Genomic DNA, 16583 nt, shown 5'->3' on the forward strand with positions numbered 1-16583 from the left:
GCGAGGGGTTTTGAAGAGCAATTAGGGGATACCGATGTTAGAGTGGACTCTCACAGCTGGAAAAGTAATCTTGAAAATCTTTTTAGCTCTTTGGCCACATATTCATGTGAGTGTAGATCCATTGACATAAAAGCTGCATTTCTGCAGGGTGATACACTTCTCTCTGAAAAGTATCTGAAACCACCTAAAGGGGCAGCAGATGCAGAAAGAAAACTATGGAAACTGAACAAATGCATCTATGGCCTTAATGATGCTTCCAGGATATGGTATTTCTCGGTGAGATCTGTTTTGTTGAGAATTGGTTGTGTTCAACTAAAAGCAGATCCTGCGATGTTTTATTGGTATCATAAAGGAAAACTTTCAGGCATCTTCATGATGCTTGTTGATTTCTTATGGGGTGGTCCTGCAGATTTTGAGAAATATGTTATGACAAAATTAGGGCAGAACTTAAGTTTGCGAGACAGGCTTGTGAGGCCTTTAAATATATTGGTTTAGATATTAAGCAGAATAAGTCTGGAATAACTTTAAATCAACAATCCTATTTAGAGAGTGTTACTCCCATCCCAGTTAATTGTGCTAGGTCTTCACAGAAAGATGATGATCTGTCTAAAGCAGAGACTGAGCAATCGGTTGTGCTCTCGGACTAGGCCTGATGTTAGTTTTGATGTACTGGAGTTAAGCACGATGATGAAACATCCAAAAGTTGAAAATGTTTTAAGAGCAAATAAAACATTAAAAAAACTAAATCTGGAGAAAAGAGTACTGAAGTTCCCATCCTTAAGTGACCCAAAGAACATGAAGCTAATAATTTTTAGTGGTGCAACATATGCTAATCTTGCTGATGGGTATTCTAATGCAGCTGGTTTCATAATATTTCTGATGGGTGAAAATGGGAAATGTTGTCCTTTAGCTTGTGAGGATAAGAAAATAAAACTGGTCGTTAAAAGCACTTTAGCTGCGGAAAAACAGGGTCTTGTGGAGGCAGTGGATATGTGGTTCTATTTGTCACATTTTTTAAAATTTGTTTTGTGGGATGTGGGCGTCACTGGCTAGGCCAGCATTTATTGCCCATCCCTAATTGCTCTTGAACTGAATAGCTTGCTAGACCATTTCAGAGGGCAGTTAAGACTCAACCACATTGCTGTGGGTCTGGGTCCACATGTAATGTCGGACCAGGTAAGGACGTCAAATTTCCTTCCCTAAAGGACATTACTGAACCAGATGGGTTTTTACAACAATCGGCAATGGTTTCGTGGTCACCATTAGGCTAGCTTTTAATTCCAAATTTATTAAATGAATTCAAATTTCACCATCTGCCATGGTGGGATTCGCACCCATGTCCCCAGAACATTAGCCTGGGCTGTGGATTATGAGTCCAGTGACATTACCACTATGCCACCGGCTCCCCCATAGTTTGGGTGAAATTCTGAACAAGGGGCATACTGAAGATAGGATACCTATTGAATGTTATGTGGATAATCATTCTTTATGGGACAATGTACTTTCTACAAAATGTGAACGGGAAAAGACTACATATTGACCTTGCTGGATTGAAACAAATGCTGGAGAGAAAGGAAATCTCCAAACTTAAATGGTTAGATTCAAGTCATCAGCTATCTGATTGTTTCACAAAAAGAAATGCTAGTACAAAGAAATTGTTAGGGGTGCTAGAGGAAGGGCATCTCTCAATGTAATCCTTTGTACCCAATATGGAATCTTTTTCTATTTATTTTGAAATGTTCTTTGAGCATGTTAATTATTTGTACATAGGGAATTTATTTTGAAATGTTTAAGCACATTAATTCATGTATTATAAAAGAAGGTAATCTGTTAAACAAACAATTAATATACAATTAACAGATTATGTGCAGGTGGAGGGTATTAATTGGGGTCTTACTTGAGCACCTATAAGCAGACACTCACTGAGACTGGTGGAAGGTTTGAGTGAGGAGCTACATTATTTGTAGTCCTTTTACTATGTACAATAAATGTGAAACTGAGCAATGATAGGCTCCAACATTATCCTTCCATAACAAACTTTCTGGAGTTGAACATGAATGTGAGTTTCAGCAGCAGATGAGCTGAGACAGCACGAAGTCAGGCAACTTTAAGGAGGTGGAAAAAAGTGGTCTTAGTGATGGTGCGAATATGAAGTCGGAAGTTCATCTGGGATCAAATGTAACACTAAGGTTGCAAACGGACTGGCTTAATCTCAGACTTTCCCTAGGGAGAGGGATGGAGTCAGTGGCTAGGGACCAAAAACAATGGCTTCAGTCTTTCTAATATTTAATTGGAGGGAATATCTGCTCATCCAGCACTGGATGTCAGGTAAGCAATCTGATAATTTAGCAACAGTGGAGGAGGCGAGAGAGGTGGTGGTGAGGTAGAAATGAAAACTAATGGTATACTTTTGCATGATGTCACCGAGGGGCAGCATGTAGATGAGAAAGAGAAGGGGGTCAAGGGTAGATCCTTGGGGGGATACCAGAGGTAATGGTGGGAGAGCAGGAAGAGAAGCCATTGCAAGTGATTCTCTGTCTACAATTAAATAGAAAAGAATGGAACCAGGTGAGAACAGTTCCACCCAACTGGATGACAGCGGAGTGGTGTTGAAGGAGGATGATGTGGTCAACTGTGTCAAAGACTGTAGATGGGTCGAGAAGGACAAGGAGGGAAAGTTTACCTTTGTCACAGTCACATAGGATAAGAGCTGTTTCTGTATTGTGGTAGGGACAGAAAGCTGATTGGAAGGATTCAAACATGGAGTTCTGGGAAAGCTGGGAATAGATTTTGGAGGTGACAAGACGTTCAAGGACTTTGGAAAGGAAAGGGAGGGAAAACCTCCTTACCTCTTTTGAGGAAGCTTTTAGTCATTGTACTAATGTTTCCTTCTGTGGCTTTGTCAAATTTTGTTAACACTCTTGTGAAGCGCCTTGGGACATTTTACTATGTTAAAGGTACTATATGACTGCAAATTATTTTCGTCATTGTTATTAATTCTGTATTTGGATCCCTAAATCTCTCTGCTCCTCCACAGTTACTAGCTTCTCATGATTTAGAAAATGCTATGATCTATCTTTCTTGCATTAAGATTATAGCATCTCCCTCTCTACAGCCAAACATTCCTCCTACTATCAGATTATCTTGGGCTATTGTTCTAGTGTAAACATAAAAGTTTCAATCACTTCCTCAGAACTGCATTAGGAGCTAATGGTGCCAGCATGGCACTAGAGCAGTATAAGCAGTTTTAAGGATGTACGCACACCTGCCTAAAACTGAGCGGAGTCAGGGAGTAAAGTGACAGTTGTCCCACCAGTGGAACTAATCAGTTTCCAGACAAACAGAAAATGCTGGAACTACTCAACAGGTCAGGCAGCATCTGTGGAGAGAAAAACGTTTCAGGTCAATGACATTTCTTGAGAACTCTGACGATTTCCAGCATTTCTATTTTTATTTCAGATTTCCAGCATCTTCAGTATTTTGCTTTTGTTTGTAATCAATTTCTATATTTATGCTGACAGACATTAATACTTAAAGGATGGATTGAACTAACAGATAACAATAATGGTAATTTAAAGAAGGCTGCCAGTTACCTAGAAGAAGGGCTGCAGGATTCAACAGATATATTTGGGTTGGTGGGAAAGGTGAGCTATTACCAGTTGATTTTGTGCCTTATAATTTGATGACCATCTTCTGTGTAACCATAGTTAAAAAGGTTCCATTAGGAGTGGCACATTAGCAAAGAATTTGTGCTTCTGTAGTACCTTATTAGTTTGCTCATGGCAACTTATCTTCTGGTGGGAAAATACAAGCAGTCAGATTGCACTGCCAGCTCTCCTAGAGGGGGCACAGAGGGTTAATACTTACTGACATCTTGCCTATCCCAGTACAGCTCTATGGTCAGTATCTGCTTCAGATATTCATAATATTGAAGGTCCTTAATACTGGAGGGAAAGAGCAGCAGTATTAGTGTTCGGCGCTATGCTCTCATTGAGAGAACCAGCAACATTGTTTGATTTGTTGTTGACTTCCACAAGCAGAATGTGCATTTCTGCTGTCCATTCTTCAATCAAGGGTTAATCTTCAGGCCAGATCATGGGATTTAGACATTCTCTCCCTCCCTCATTGGTGTGATATTTTTCAGCTTCGCACACCAGCCATTTTGTGACCTTTCCGCATGAGATTGCTAATTTGATACTGAATTAAATAGCAGTATGTGAACACCCTACTGGCCTGAGAATGCCCTCATCCATTTCACATTGTACTCCTACAACAAACAGAAAGAAGAGTTTTGTTTCAACTAGGGCTGAATTCAAACTGGGTCTGAAAGCTGCAGGGCTGATTCACGAGAATGATGCTGGGAGTAAAAGGGTTAAATTATGAGGGCAGATTACAGAATAGGCTTGTAAGGGGTTATCTAATTGAGCAATGTTAAGATCATAAAAGAATTTGGTAGGGTAGATAGAGAGAAACTATGTTCTCCGGTCAAGTTGCCCAGAACAAGGGCACGACCTTAAAATTAGAGTTAGGCCATTCTGCAGTGATATTTTTTCACTGAATGGGTAGTGGAAATCTGGAACTCGCTACTCCAAAAAGTTGTTGGGGCTAGGGACTGAGATTGATAGATTTTTATTGGATAAGGTTATTAAGGAATATGGAACCAAGGCGGGTAAATAGAATTTACAATACAGATCAGCCAAGCTATAATTGAATGGCAGAGTAGGTTCGAGAGGATAAATGGCCTACTCCTGTTCCTATGAGGGAGTCACTGCTTCACACATACTTTAATTTTCATTCGCTCCCTAGTGAGGACATCACCAGCCTCTGCTTAGCACATCCCCTGATGGGCAGTCTGGAATTGAGAACTGACCAATTTCAGGATGTCAACCACAGTGCTATGCACTAATCACATGGAATTTCTTTTCTTTCATGGGATGAGAATGTTGCTGGCAAGGCGAGCACATGTTGCCCAACCCTAATTGCCCTTGCAGAGGTGGTGGTGAGCTGCTGTCCTTAAAGTATTGAAACTAATTTTACATGGTCCTGCGTGGCAATAGTATTTTGAGTAATTGCTTGAAGAGCTTTGTTGCTATAAACTTTGGCTTGGCCCCTACTCCTGATTTTTGAACTACAGGTCTGCTATCTTCAGAAGAAACAGAATTTCCTGATTGGCCTGGAAACAGTCAACCAGATTATTGCCAAATCTCCCGCATTCTTGCCAGCACTCATTCTGAAGATGAAGCTGTTTTTAGCCCAAAACAACTGGGATCAAACTTTAGAAACTGCACAAAGGTAAATGTAGAGGAGGAGATAATACAAAAGGATGCAATAGGATTAATTTGATTATTGTTGTGACTCAACACATGAACAGTGCATGGCACAGATTAATACATGACATAAATCAGGCTTCTAATGTGCTTGATTGGTTGTGTACTATGACACGCTTTTTATTCTCTATGTCCCAGTTTAGAGGTTTTCCAATGGCTCATTTGGTAAGCTTGTTGTTTGAAACTTGAGCTTCTTCTAGGCATCACCTGACCCCAGAATACTTTCTTGCTTCTGCACAGCTCCTCCATCCCCCATGAGATTTACCACGCGTTCCCTCGCACCTCTTCCAACCAACTCCTCACCATTCAGTTATTGTTTTCCTTGGCTTGATACTCCAGGCAATGTCAACTACCTACTCCTCTTGCTTCTCCCCACTCTCCTTCAAACCAGTTGCCATCAGCCCACATATCAAAAAGCCCAATCTTGGCCCATCAGTCCTCTCCAATGACCACCATTTCTGCTCTCCCCCTTCATCTCCACGGTTCTCAAATGCATTATCAGCTCCCAGTTCCATCTTTTCCAACTTTGCCTCCTCAAAGCCTTTCAGTTCACTTTCCACCTCATTCATAGCACTGGGACCACCCTGATCAAAGTAACCAATAATATCCATGTGACTGTGATCACAGCACCTCTTTTTGGCTCTTTGATCAATCTGCAGTCTTCGATATTGTTGACCACACCATGCTCCTCTATTGCATCTCCTGTGTGGTCTACTTCCTGTCTACCTGGTCCAGTGCAGGCAATACATTTCCTCCAATATCTTCTCCCATACCTGTGGTTGCCTTTGTTTTGTCTCAAGGTCTGATCCTCAGGCCCCTCCTAATCCTCACATATATGCTGCTGCTCAGAGACATCATCTGAAAGCATGGTGTCAGCTTCCTTCTGTTTGATAACATCAGCTTTACACCTTCACCACAACTATTAGTCCCACAGTTATTGAATGCCTTGTATTGGATTGCTTGTCCAATAGCAGGTCATCGATTACTCTGAACTTATTCTCACTAACTGAATCATCTTGTTCACTTATGCCAGAAACTTAGCATTGTATTTTATCCCTCTTCTCGAGTTGAATGCTTCAGTTAAATCCAATAGCCTGAATTGAACTTCAAATCCATCAATGAGACTGTGTCTATTTCCACCCCTGATTTCAGCCAATTCTGTTCCTATTTCACACCCATTGCCAACAAAACTCTATTCACCACTTCATTTATATCTGGGCTTGATTCCTGCAGTTTTCTCTGCCAGTGTCTCAGTTGCCACCTTAAAAAGAATCTCCAGATTTTCAAAAGTCTCACTCCATCCTACTTCTGAACCATACTTCAACCCTAGATCGCACCTCACATCTCCATTCTTCTGAGTCTTGAATTTTGGTGGTACCGTCATCACCTATTATGGTCACTGCACTCTGGTCACCTTGGCCTTGTTTTATCAATCTCGCTTTCAAAAGCGTCCTCGGGAACTATCTGCTCAATCTACTTGTCTAATTCTTCTCCCAATTCCTGTTTCATGTCTGATTTTTCAGCCTCTCCTGTTCATTTGGGATGTTTTGCTACATGTTCTATATAAATCATTAATGGTAGGAGAATACCAGCTGAACACTAAATGCTGCATCCGGTGTGAAACCCAGAGCTATATGAGTACCTTGTAGATGTGACTGCACACCTCTTGCCTTTATTGTGGTCCATCGTTAGACTGCTACTGACTCCCAATGTATACCACTGGATACCAGTTGGGTAGGAATGCAAAAGCGACAGCATGTCGATATCGTAAATAAAACAGTGAATATGTTGGGGAAAAAAAGCCACAAATCAAATGATCTATTGATGAACAAATTAATGAATACTTGAATAATAAGGTGCTTATTACCTTCTTGCAGGTATAATCACAAATTTGAGTCTATTTATATCAGAAACAGCAATTCCATTGTGTAATATACATGGAGTGTGCGTGTTGTTAGGACTGAGGCGGGAGGAGTGCACTGTCTTTTCTAGTCCCACTTCTCCACAGGTCACAACATCTATTTAAATGTTTACCTGCTTACTGATACAGCCAATCATATACTCATTTTTCTTAACCCAGAACAAAGTACACCAACCAGGTTTCTTTAATAAACAACAAAATTATCAGTTTATTTTAAACAAGACTTAACCAGTAATGAAGCAAAGCATTAATACTCCAATTAAAATATGAAAGTTCCTTTTTCAAAAGTTCCCTAACTACACTCACTCACGAAAAAAATACTGAAATTGACTCTGCAGAAGTCTGTTGCAAAAAAAAAGTTGAAGAAAAAGTTTAAAGAAAAAACTACTTCGGACAAATATTGATAATTCTTGACAAAAAAGAAAGGAGAAATGGAAGGAAGTCGGTTGTCCCTTTTTTGGTCTGGCATCCAGGTATACGGAGACAGGTCACTAGAATTGTTTCAGAAGTGGTCCGTTCTGAAGATGTTGAGAATTATTCTAGGAGGCTTTCTAGGAGAAACGTGTCATCAAGGTTTTTCCGCCAGCATACACTTGAATCACAGGATTTTTTTTTTCAGCTCCTCAGGAGCTATACGGCACCAGGGATAGTTTTCCTCTCCCACACAATCTTGGCTGGATTTCTTCAAAAAGGTAGAGAAGGAGGTGAGCTGGGTGGTTTCTTTTCTCCTTGGCAAGAAAACACCAACTGTCTTCAAACAGTTCACACCACAACCAAAACTGAAAACAATGTTCAAACCCCATACAGTGAGTCGACCTCCTGACCTCCACAAATCTTGACGTGTGGCTTCTCTTTAACCATTTTTCCCCAAGTCACCAAGGATTCTGCTGTTTTCTGAGCCCAAATCACAGGTGGCCTCCAGCACAGGTGACTTTTTCAAACAACATCTTGTCCTGTCAGTGAGCTTGGTTTAAAAAAAACACATCCATGGAATCTTTTCAGTTTTAACACAAGTCCTCAAAATAATAAAATATTAGAAAAGGAAGCACTTTCGTAACTGTTATATGTAATATGTACATGAATAGAATAGAGAAGATGACTTGACAGTTACTAAACCTTTCTTTTTCTCCTCATTGAATCAAGAATTATGCTGAAGGATGGCACCAATGTGGATGCGCTGCTAATCTTGTGTCTTCATGCGCTTTGTAAAGAAGGTGATCAGGCTGAGGTGAGTTGCTGAGGAAGCTTACAGATAGTGAAATATACAGATTTATTAGCACAGTGTAATGCCAGGTGTCCCAAACGGTGAAGTAGTGCTTTTTGGCTATCGGAACCTCTGAGGCCTATTTCACACCCTATACAGAGTTAGGAGCCTATGCAGAGACCCAAAGGTATTTTAAATTAAGCACCTCCCCAAAATGCAATCCAGAGATTTAGGGAGCACCTACCTAAATGACTGAGCACCCATATAAAACAGGTGTTGAAGGGGAAGCCAGCCCATTAGCTCCTGTCTGTTAAAGGTATATTGCTGTGTCGCTTAGAAACTGATGGCTTTTTGCATCATTTAGTTGGATTAAAAAAAGTAAGGGAAATGTTTGGGAGCCTTGCTGACAGCACTGCATTTTTCAAAAAATCAATGACTGCACATCTCTGGATATTTTGGCAAACAGCTTTATTTGCATGTTCTGGAAGGTAAGGGAGCAAGTTGGCAGAGCTCAATCACATCTCCCAGCCTTCAGTAACTGTAGCATCATTCGTTACAGGTGCACAGTCTAATGGCTATGGTACAGCACCAACAACCCAGAGGTCACAATCCCACCATGGCATGCCATAGAGCTGAATCTGAAAATGCGGCGAGTACTGGAAAATTACTTTGAAAGCTGCCAGATTGTTGTAAAAACCCATGTGGTTTGCTAATGTCCTTTAGGAAAGTGAACCTTCCACCCCTACCTGATCTGGCCTACATGTGACTCCAACAGCACGTCATGTGGTTGGCACTTAATTCTCGCCAGGGCTGGCAATATATGCAGCTTTGCTGGTGTAACTCATGTCCCCAAGAGCAAATAAGGAAAATGATAAGTTATCAATGGATTTTTTGGCAGGATCAGTGATCACATCGTTTTTCCTGTAGAAAGCAGCCAGCAACAAGGAAGAGCCCTATACTTCCACTGTGTAGCAGTATTCCCATGTGCATGGGGTAATGGACTGCATTAATGTGGCCATACATGTCGCAACTGGTCATCATCATGGTAGTGCACACCAGTCCACAGGATGTGTTGCCATTTCCCTCTTTTGGCAGCTAGTGCCTCCCATTGCAATAATCGACATTTAGGGCCTCCGTGGGAAGGTATGTATGGCCACATTAATGCAGTCCATTACCCCATGCACATGGGAATACTGCTACACAGTGGAAGTATAGGGCTCTTCCTTCCATTGAGACTCCACTCATGAATGACTAATGGTGGGCTAAAAATATGCTTGCAGTTGTGGCTCATGCTGCCTGCTGCATGAGCTAAGCAACAAGAGCTGAGGAGGGATACAATGTGGCCTATGCTTCCACTGGGTTAATGGAACATACTTTCAGTGTGCTCAAACAGAGACTCCATTGTTCAGATTAGGAGGAGTAAGTGAATGGGTGATTAAGGAGTTAAAGAATTACATGGTTGGTTGGCATCCTTCCATCTACAAAAGATGATGGACACGCAGCAAACAATCCATTTAGGTGGGATGTCTTCTCTTGGTGCACCTTTGCTGATGGCTGTTAAGGCCAATCCTTGAGAGGCAGGTTCTGCCACAAGTGCCTCAAGTGAAGCTGCCAAATAACACTGAGTTGTTTTGACATTGGCACTTTTGCCAAGCTGCTGTCACAACTGGTCATCATCATGGTAGTGCACACCAGTCCACAGGATGTGTTGCCATTTCCCTCTTTTGGCAGCTAGTGCCTCCCATTGCAATAATCGACATTTAGGGCCTCCATGTGATTTGTCCTGCTCCAATATACCCATAAATGACAGCAAAGATGGAAATTATTGAGCTTCTTTTCCTAGTATCTGTAAGTCACCCATGTTTCACAGTCAATCACAGGTATTATAAACCATCAGCTTGGTCCTGTGGGTCAGCTTGGTATTATCCTACACATTTTTTTCAAGTTGGCTAAAGGTGGTAACTGCTTTCCCTATGCTTGTATCGAACTCTGCATCAAGGGACAGATTGTCTCTCACCATGGACCCAAGAATGAAAAGACCAGGAAAACAGTCAAAAGCTTGGAGGGGTTTTTGCGTGCTCCCCACTTCATCTACCCTCCATGCTACAACCTAGATGACCCCTTTCCTCCTAAGGAGCTATAATGATCTTCCATCTGCAGGCACTGCCTCCTCTGAAATGCAGCCTTTTGCTGCAAGCAGAAGTAGAATGGACATGTGTTGCAAAGAGGTTGTGAGAGAAGTTGAGTGCTGTCTTGTGGCCAAGAACACTAGCTGCTTATGTGATTTTTGAAACGCGTAGCAAGCAAGAACCTCTTGCTGGCACAGTAATTGTTACTGGACACAATGAGTAGATCGCATCGTCAGCTCCTTGAAGTGGAAATAGTACACGCTGCAATGCAAACAGTTAGGAATAGGAGGAGGCCATACAGCCTGTCGAGTCTATGCCACCATTCAATTAAATAATGGTTGATGCGTATCTCAATTCCATTTACCCTCATGAGGTTGCCCGAATCTGTACCAAGTTTGACAACAAAAAGAAGCTTCACAAGGCAACTTATTAAAATCTGCCACGTGTTTACACACTTACCTTCTCAACCTTGCGTAGACCATAAGGCTTCTTCCTCACTTACTCCCAGGTTCAGACCACAGGTGAGACTGCAGTGGACCTGTTTTATCAATCCACCCATATTGGTTTGTTGAGAAGTGGATCTCTTCTCCAATTAGATTGGAAAATTCAGATTCTGACTGTGTAATTTCCCATCTGGAGAGGGAGTGAGAGACTATTGTTCATTGTCAGTGCTGAATGGTGGGACCTGGGAGCACTGAGTGAGACATATGAACATACAAATTAGGAGCAGGAGTTGGCCATTCAGCCTCTTGAGCCACTCCACCATTCGATTAAAACATGGTTGATCCGTATCTCAACGTATCATCTGTACCTACATTGATGACCCTAGATTTTCCATGACCGGCCACATTAAATATTTGAGCAGTTCCCAGCCCAGGTCAGACCTGGTTCTAGTAACTTGCTATTGAGAGATGTGGTGGTGGCAGGGGAGAACAGGATGCTGCAGCTGCTATTTAAAGGGGATCATATACTGCTTCTTTGAGCTGAATTTTATGCAGCTGGTGGGGGTCCTGATGCTCGGCCAAAAGGGTGAGGGGAACCCCGCCTTGGTCATTCGGGGGACCCCTCTGCTGCATTTCACAGGCAATTAACTGCCTGGTGCCAGGATTTCCATCCCTTTAAGGATGAGGATCCCGCCTCCAAGAGCTGCCGGTCAATCAGAGGGCTGGCAGCACAGCAGTCCCAGCAATGCCACCAGGAATGGTGGCCACTGCTGGAAGAGCAGCAGTCACCAGTCCAGAAGCAGGCTTGGAGCCTCAGAGCAGTTAGGTTGGTGCAGACCCCAGTGAGGGGTGGAGTGGTGAGTGGGTTGTTGAGGAAAGGGGGGTGTGGGTGGTGGAGCAGGTGCGGCATTTGCCGCCTGGGGCTCTCCATGGGCTACAGATTGCCCGTCCCCTACCAGCACACACAGAGGTCACCTGAGTTTGCTGGGCAACCTCCACACATGGTGGAGGGTCCCCCGCTGCTGGTAAAATGCCAGCAGCAGCAGGAAGAGGCCTGTAAGTGGCCATTAATTGGCCATTTTTTAAGGGTCTCACTTGGCCTCTGGGTGGGAAGGATGTCCTTAAACTTCCCCACCCCCGACTAAATTCAATGGCATCAGGAAGGCGACTCCACCTTCCAGGCCCCCCCTCGTCACCTCCCACCACCCCCCCGCCACCCCCCCCACCCCCCCCACCGACCGCCTTCCCTCGCAACTTTATGGGCCTCTCTGCTTCCCTGCCTGATCCCAGAGGGCTCATAAAATTTAGCCATCTGTTTGCTGGACAAGACTGCTTGTAGCCAAGAGAGCTAGGTAAACCAAAAGAGGAAACTCTCAATTCAGGCAGCTCATACAGTATGGGCAAGCTATAATAAATTGACTGCACCATGGGAAGGCTAGAGGGCCCCAAGGAGGTCAGGGCTGTACCACCTTTTCCTTGTCACTCACTCAGTCATTCACTCATTCACTCACATATGCATTTCAACAAAACACTTTATGCCTAACTGGTGTACAAAGGCACTCAATCACGTGCTACTTCTCAACCGTATTTTCTTTCTTTTTTGTTCATGGGATGTGGGTGTCACTGGCTAGGCCAACATTTATTTCCCATCCTTAATTGCCCTCTAGAAGGTGGTGAACTGCCTTCTTGAACAGCTGCAGTCCATGTGGGGTTGGTACATCCACAATGCTGTTAGGAAGGGAGTTCCAGGATTTTGACACAGCGATAGTGAAGGAACGGCGATATAGTTCCAAGTCAGGATGGTGTGAGGCTTGGAGGGGAACTTGCAAGGGGTGGTGTTTCCATGCATCTGCTGCCCTTGTCCTTCTAGGTGGAGGTCATGGGTTTGGAAAGTGCTGTCTAAAGAGCCTTGGTGTGTTGCTGCATCTTGTAGATGGTACACACTGCTGCCACTGTGCATCAGTAGTGGAGTGAGTGAATGTTTGTGGATGGGGTGCCAATCAAGTGGACTGCTTTGTCCTGGATGGTGTCAAGCTTCTTGAGTGTTGTTGGAGCTGCCACCCATCCAGGCAAGTGGAGAACATTCCATCACACTCCTAACTTGTGCCTTGTAAATGGTGGACAGGCTTTGGGGAGTCAGGAGGTGAGTTACTTGTTGCAGGATTCTGAGCCTCTGACCTGCTCTTGCAGTCATGGTATTTATATGGCTACTCCAGTTTCTGGTCAATGGGATGTTGATAGTGGGGGATTCATGTGATCCTAATGCCATTGAATGTCAAGGGGAGATAGTTATTGTTGGAGATGGTCATTGCCTGGCACTCGTGTGGTGCAAATGTTACTTGCCACTTATCAGCCCAAGCCTGGATGTTGTTCAGGTCTTGCTGCATTTCTACACGGACCGTTTCAGTATCTGAGGAGTCACGAATCATACTGAACATGGTGCAATCATCAGTGAACATCCCCACTTCTGACCTTATGATTGAAGGAAGGTCATTGAAGCAGCTGAAGGTGGTTGGGCTTAGGACACTACCCTGAGGAACTCCTGCAGTGACTTCCCGGAGCTGAGATGATTGACATCCAACAACCACAACCATCTTCCTCCGTGCTAGGTATGACTCCAACCACCATAGAGTTTTCCCCCGATTCCCATTGACTGCAGTTTTGCTGGGGCTCTTTGCTGCCACACACAGTCAAATGCTGCCTTGATGTTAAGTACAGACACTCTGACCTCACCTCTGTAGTTCAGCTCCAAGGCTGTAATGAGGTCAGGAGCTGAGTGGCCCTGGTGGAACACAAACTGAGCATCACTGAGCAGGTTATTGCTAAGCAAGTGCCGCTTGATAGCACTGTCGATGACACCTTCCATCACTTTACTGATGATCGAGAGTAGACCCATATGTTCTCTTCTGTCGAGTTCCACTACAGCACTGGTCACAACATATATTTAAATGTTTTATCCAGTTAGCGATACAGCCAATTATATACTTTATCTATATTAGTTTCAGAATAAAAATCCGCCAACCATGTTTCTTTAAATAACAAAATTGTTGATTTATTATAAACCAAAATTTATTCAATAAAGATGAGAAGCTTATTAACACAGTTTGAAGTATGAAAGTATAAATATCTACCCTTTTAAAATACAAAGTGACTCCAAACAATGCAGCCCAGCGCTGACGGCATCAGAGCCCTCCCAGCTAGCTTCACACTTGGGCAAAACAGATCCTGGCTGTCAGTATGTTGCTGCGCATCCGTAGCCTACGTCAGCATCCAGCTTACCAGGACTAATTTGTGCATGTGCGTGAAAATGTGATCCTGTACTGCAATGACTGCTCATCGCTCGCTCCCCGCCTCGCCACTTCTCCCCCCTTGGCCGCTTGCTCCCAACTTTGCCCTCCCTCACCTACCTGTGGGCCACTTGCTCCCCGCCATGCCACTCCTCCTCCCTCGGCCGCTTGCTCCCCGCTTCACCACCACCCCCCCCCCCCCCAACCTACCTGTGGGCCATTCGCTCCCCACCTCACCACTTCTCACCCACTCAGCCACTTGCTTCCCGCTTCACGCCCCCCCACCTACCACGCGGGGGAAGCAAAGGAGAGAGAGATTGACGAGAGGGAGGGAGGGAAACTTTGAGCAGGACGGAGCCGGGAACAGAAGTGGGTGGGAGTGAGGACCAGAGGGGATGAAGCAGCATGGCTGGGGGCATGTGGCCCACAGGTCGGGGGTGGAGCGGAGAACAAGTGGCCAAGCTGGGAGAAGTGGCAAGGCATGGAGCAAGCGGCAAGCAGACGGACGCGGGAGGCAGCGGTGAAGAGAAGCGCAATGTCAGGAGGGAGTGGGGTACTGTTGGGGGTGGGATGAAGGTGGCGATCGGAGCCTCTGTGGGCATTTGGGTTTCATTTGTTTTTGTGATAAATTGAGCAGCGCCATCTTTACTATAGGCTGCTGCCAAAAATGTCATAGACAGTGATGTTTCAGTGCATGAGGCTGCATTTGTGCATGTGCAAGTACTGCTCCACCTAGTGGTTGTGTTGTCAGCACATACAGCCTTTAAAATATCCTAACATGCACATGCACACACATTGGTTACAGGAAAAGTAAAGAAAAATGAAGAAACCGGCTGTGCAGAGAACAATTAAAAAAAACTTTGGCCAAGTTATTGTCAATTCTTGAAGAAAAAGGATAAGATATAGAATGTTCCAGATGGCCTTTAGTCTGGCATCCGGTTACACCTAGACATCTGTCACTGGGACTTTTCTGGAGCAGTTTTGTTCAAGAGACGTCGAGGAGTAGTCTTGCAGGCTTTTCGGGAGTCATACTGCATGAGTTTTTTCAGCTATTACACTGGATTCTCAGAAGATTTTCCAAAGCACGTGGAAAAGGATGAGTTGGGTGGCTTCTCTGTTAGCAGGATACACACCAACTGAACATTCAAACAGTCCAAGCTCAAATCAGAAAGGCAGAAACTCCTGACAACCATAAGGCTAGGCATGTGACTTCTCTGTAAACAACTCCAATAGTCAGCAAGGCTCCTTAGGTTTATTTAGCTCTTCATTGTCTCTTCCAGTAAGTGATTTAAAAAAAAATCCAAAGTGTCCTTCCAGTAACCTTTAAAAAAGGCATCTCCTCAGTCTTTCAAATGAACCAATTTTCACAATCTTTTAAACATGAGTCCTCAAAAAAATATTAATAATGGAAGCACCTTCATGACACCTCAAAGAAGTTGAAGGTCTCAAGCCAGCTGCCATGACACCATCTAGTCCATGCACAGCAAGCAGTAGCATGGGCACATCCACCAGCATGGGGTTTTGAACTTGGTTAACTGGGTGATGGACAGAGGATATTTGAACAGGAACAGACAGTGGTGGGGGAAGAGAAAGAGCCTGCAGTACAAAGGGTCACAGCTCGAGTCCTTCAACTGCAAAGCCCTGGGTCTATATTCAAAGGAAAGATGCCACCTGAGCAACAATATTTGTTTCAGACAGTAGAGAAGGCGCCAACAAAGGTTTGACAAATGTGGAGGGCTTCCACTGGTTACACATTTCCATCCATCATTCTGCTAGTGACTGAGGCCCATCACATGGTGGGCCCAAGTCCCGTGACTACTCATATTGTTGTCATGGAGGCCTGCACAAGAATCATTTTATCTATCTGCACTCACCCTTTCAAGGAGTTATGTATTTGCAAGTCCAAAGTTTCTGCATTCATCAAGCATCAGCATTTTTCTATTGAGTTTATATTTTCCATTCCTTCTTGTTCCTCCAAAGACACCACCTCACACTTCTCAGCATCAAATTGCATCTGTCACATATGTCCGTTCCACTGTCGGTATCATTGTGTTGTCGGCAAACTTCAATATTCCAACTCAAAGGCTCAAATATATAGTCCAGTCTACGATTGGGGGATTGGATGGACAGATCCATTACACAGGGCTTTACTGCCATCACTGCTGCCTGGATGTCTGCTTTGTAGCAGATAATTGAACTTACTGAGGGCATGCCATACGACCATCCGAATTAGGAGCAGAAGTAGACAATTCGGCCCCTCAAGCCTGCTCCA

General features: G+C 43.9%; 1 protein-coding gene across 1 annotated transcript in view; it reads left to right on the forward strand.

The window, feature by feature from the left end:
• Nucleotides 1–16583, forward strand: part of LOC137380250 (tetratricopeptide repeat protein 21B-like) — a 173307-nt gene that overhangs the window by 37565 nt on the left and 119159 nt on the right. The window contains exons 6-8 of the mRNA XM_068052110.1: nucleotides 3522–3644; nucleotides 5135–5292; nucleotides 8392–8476. Of these exons, the coding sequence (XP_067908211.1) occupies nucleotides 3522–3644; nucleotides 5135–5292; nucleotides 8392–8476 (366 nt within the window). The remainder of the gene's footprint in view (nucleotides 1–3521; nucleotides 3645–5134; nucleotides 5293–8391; nucleotides 8477–16583) is intronic.

This window comes from Heterodontus francisci, chromosome 2 (genome assembly GCF_036365525.1).
Source record: "Heterodontus francisci isolate sHetFra1 chromosome 2, sHetFra1.hap1, whole genome shotgun sequence".
In the NCBI taxonomy this organism is placed as follows: domain Eukaryota; kingdom Metazoa; phylum Chordata; class Chondrichthyes; order Heterodontiformes; family Heterodontidae; genus Heterodontus; species Heterodontus francisci.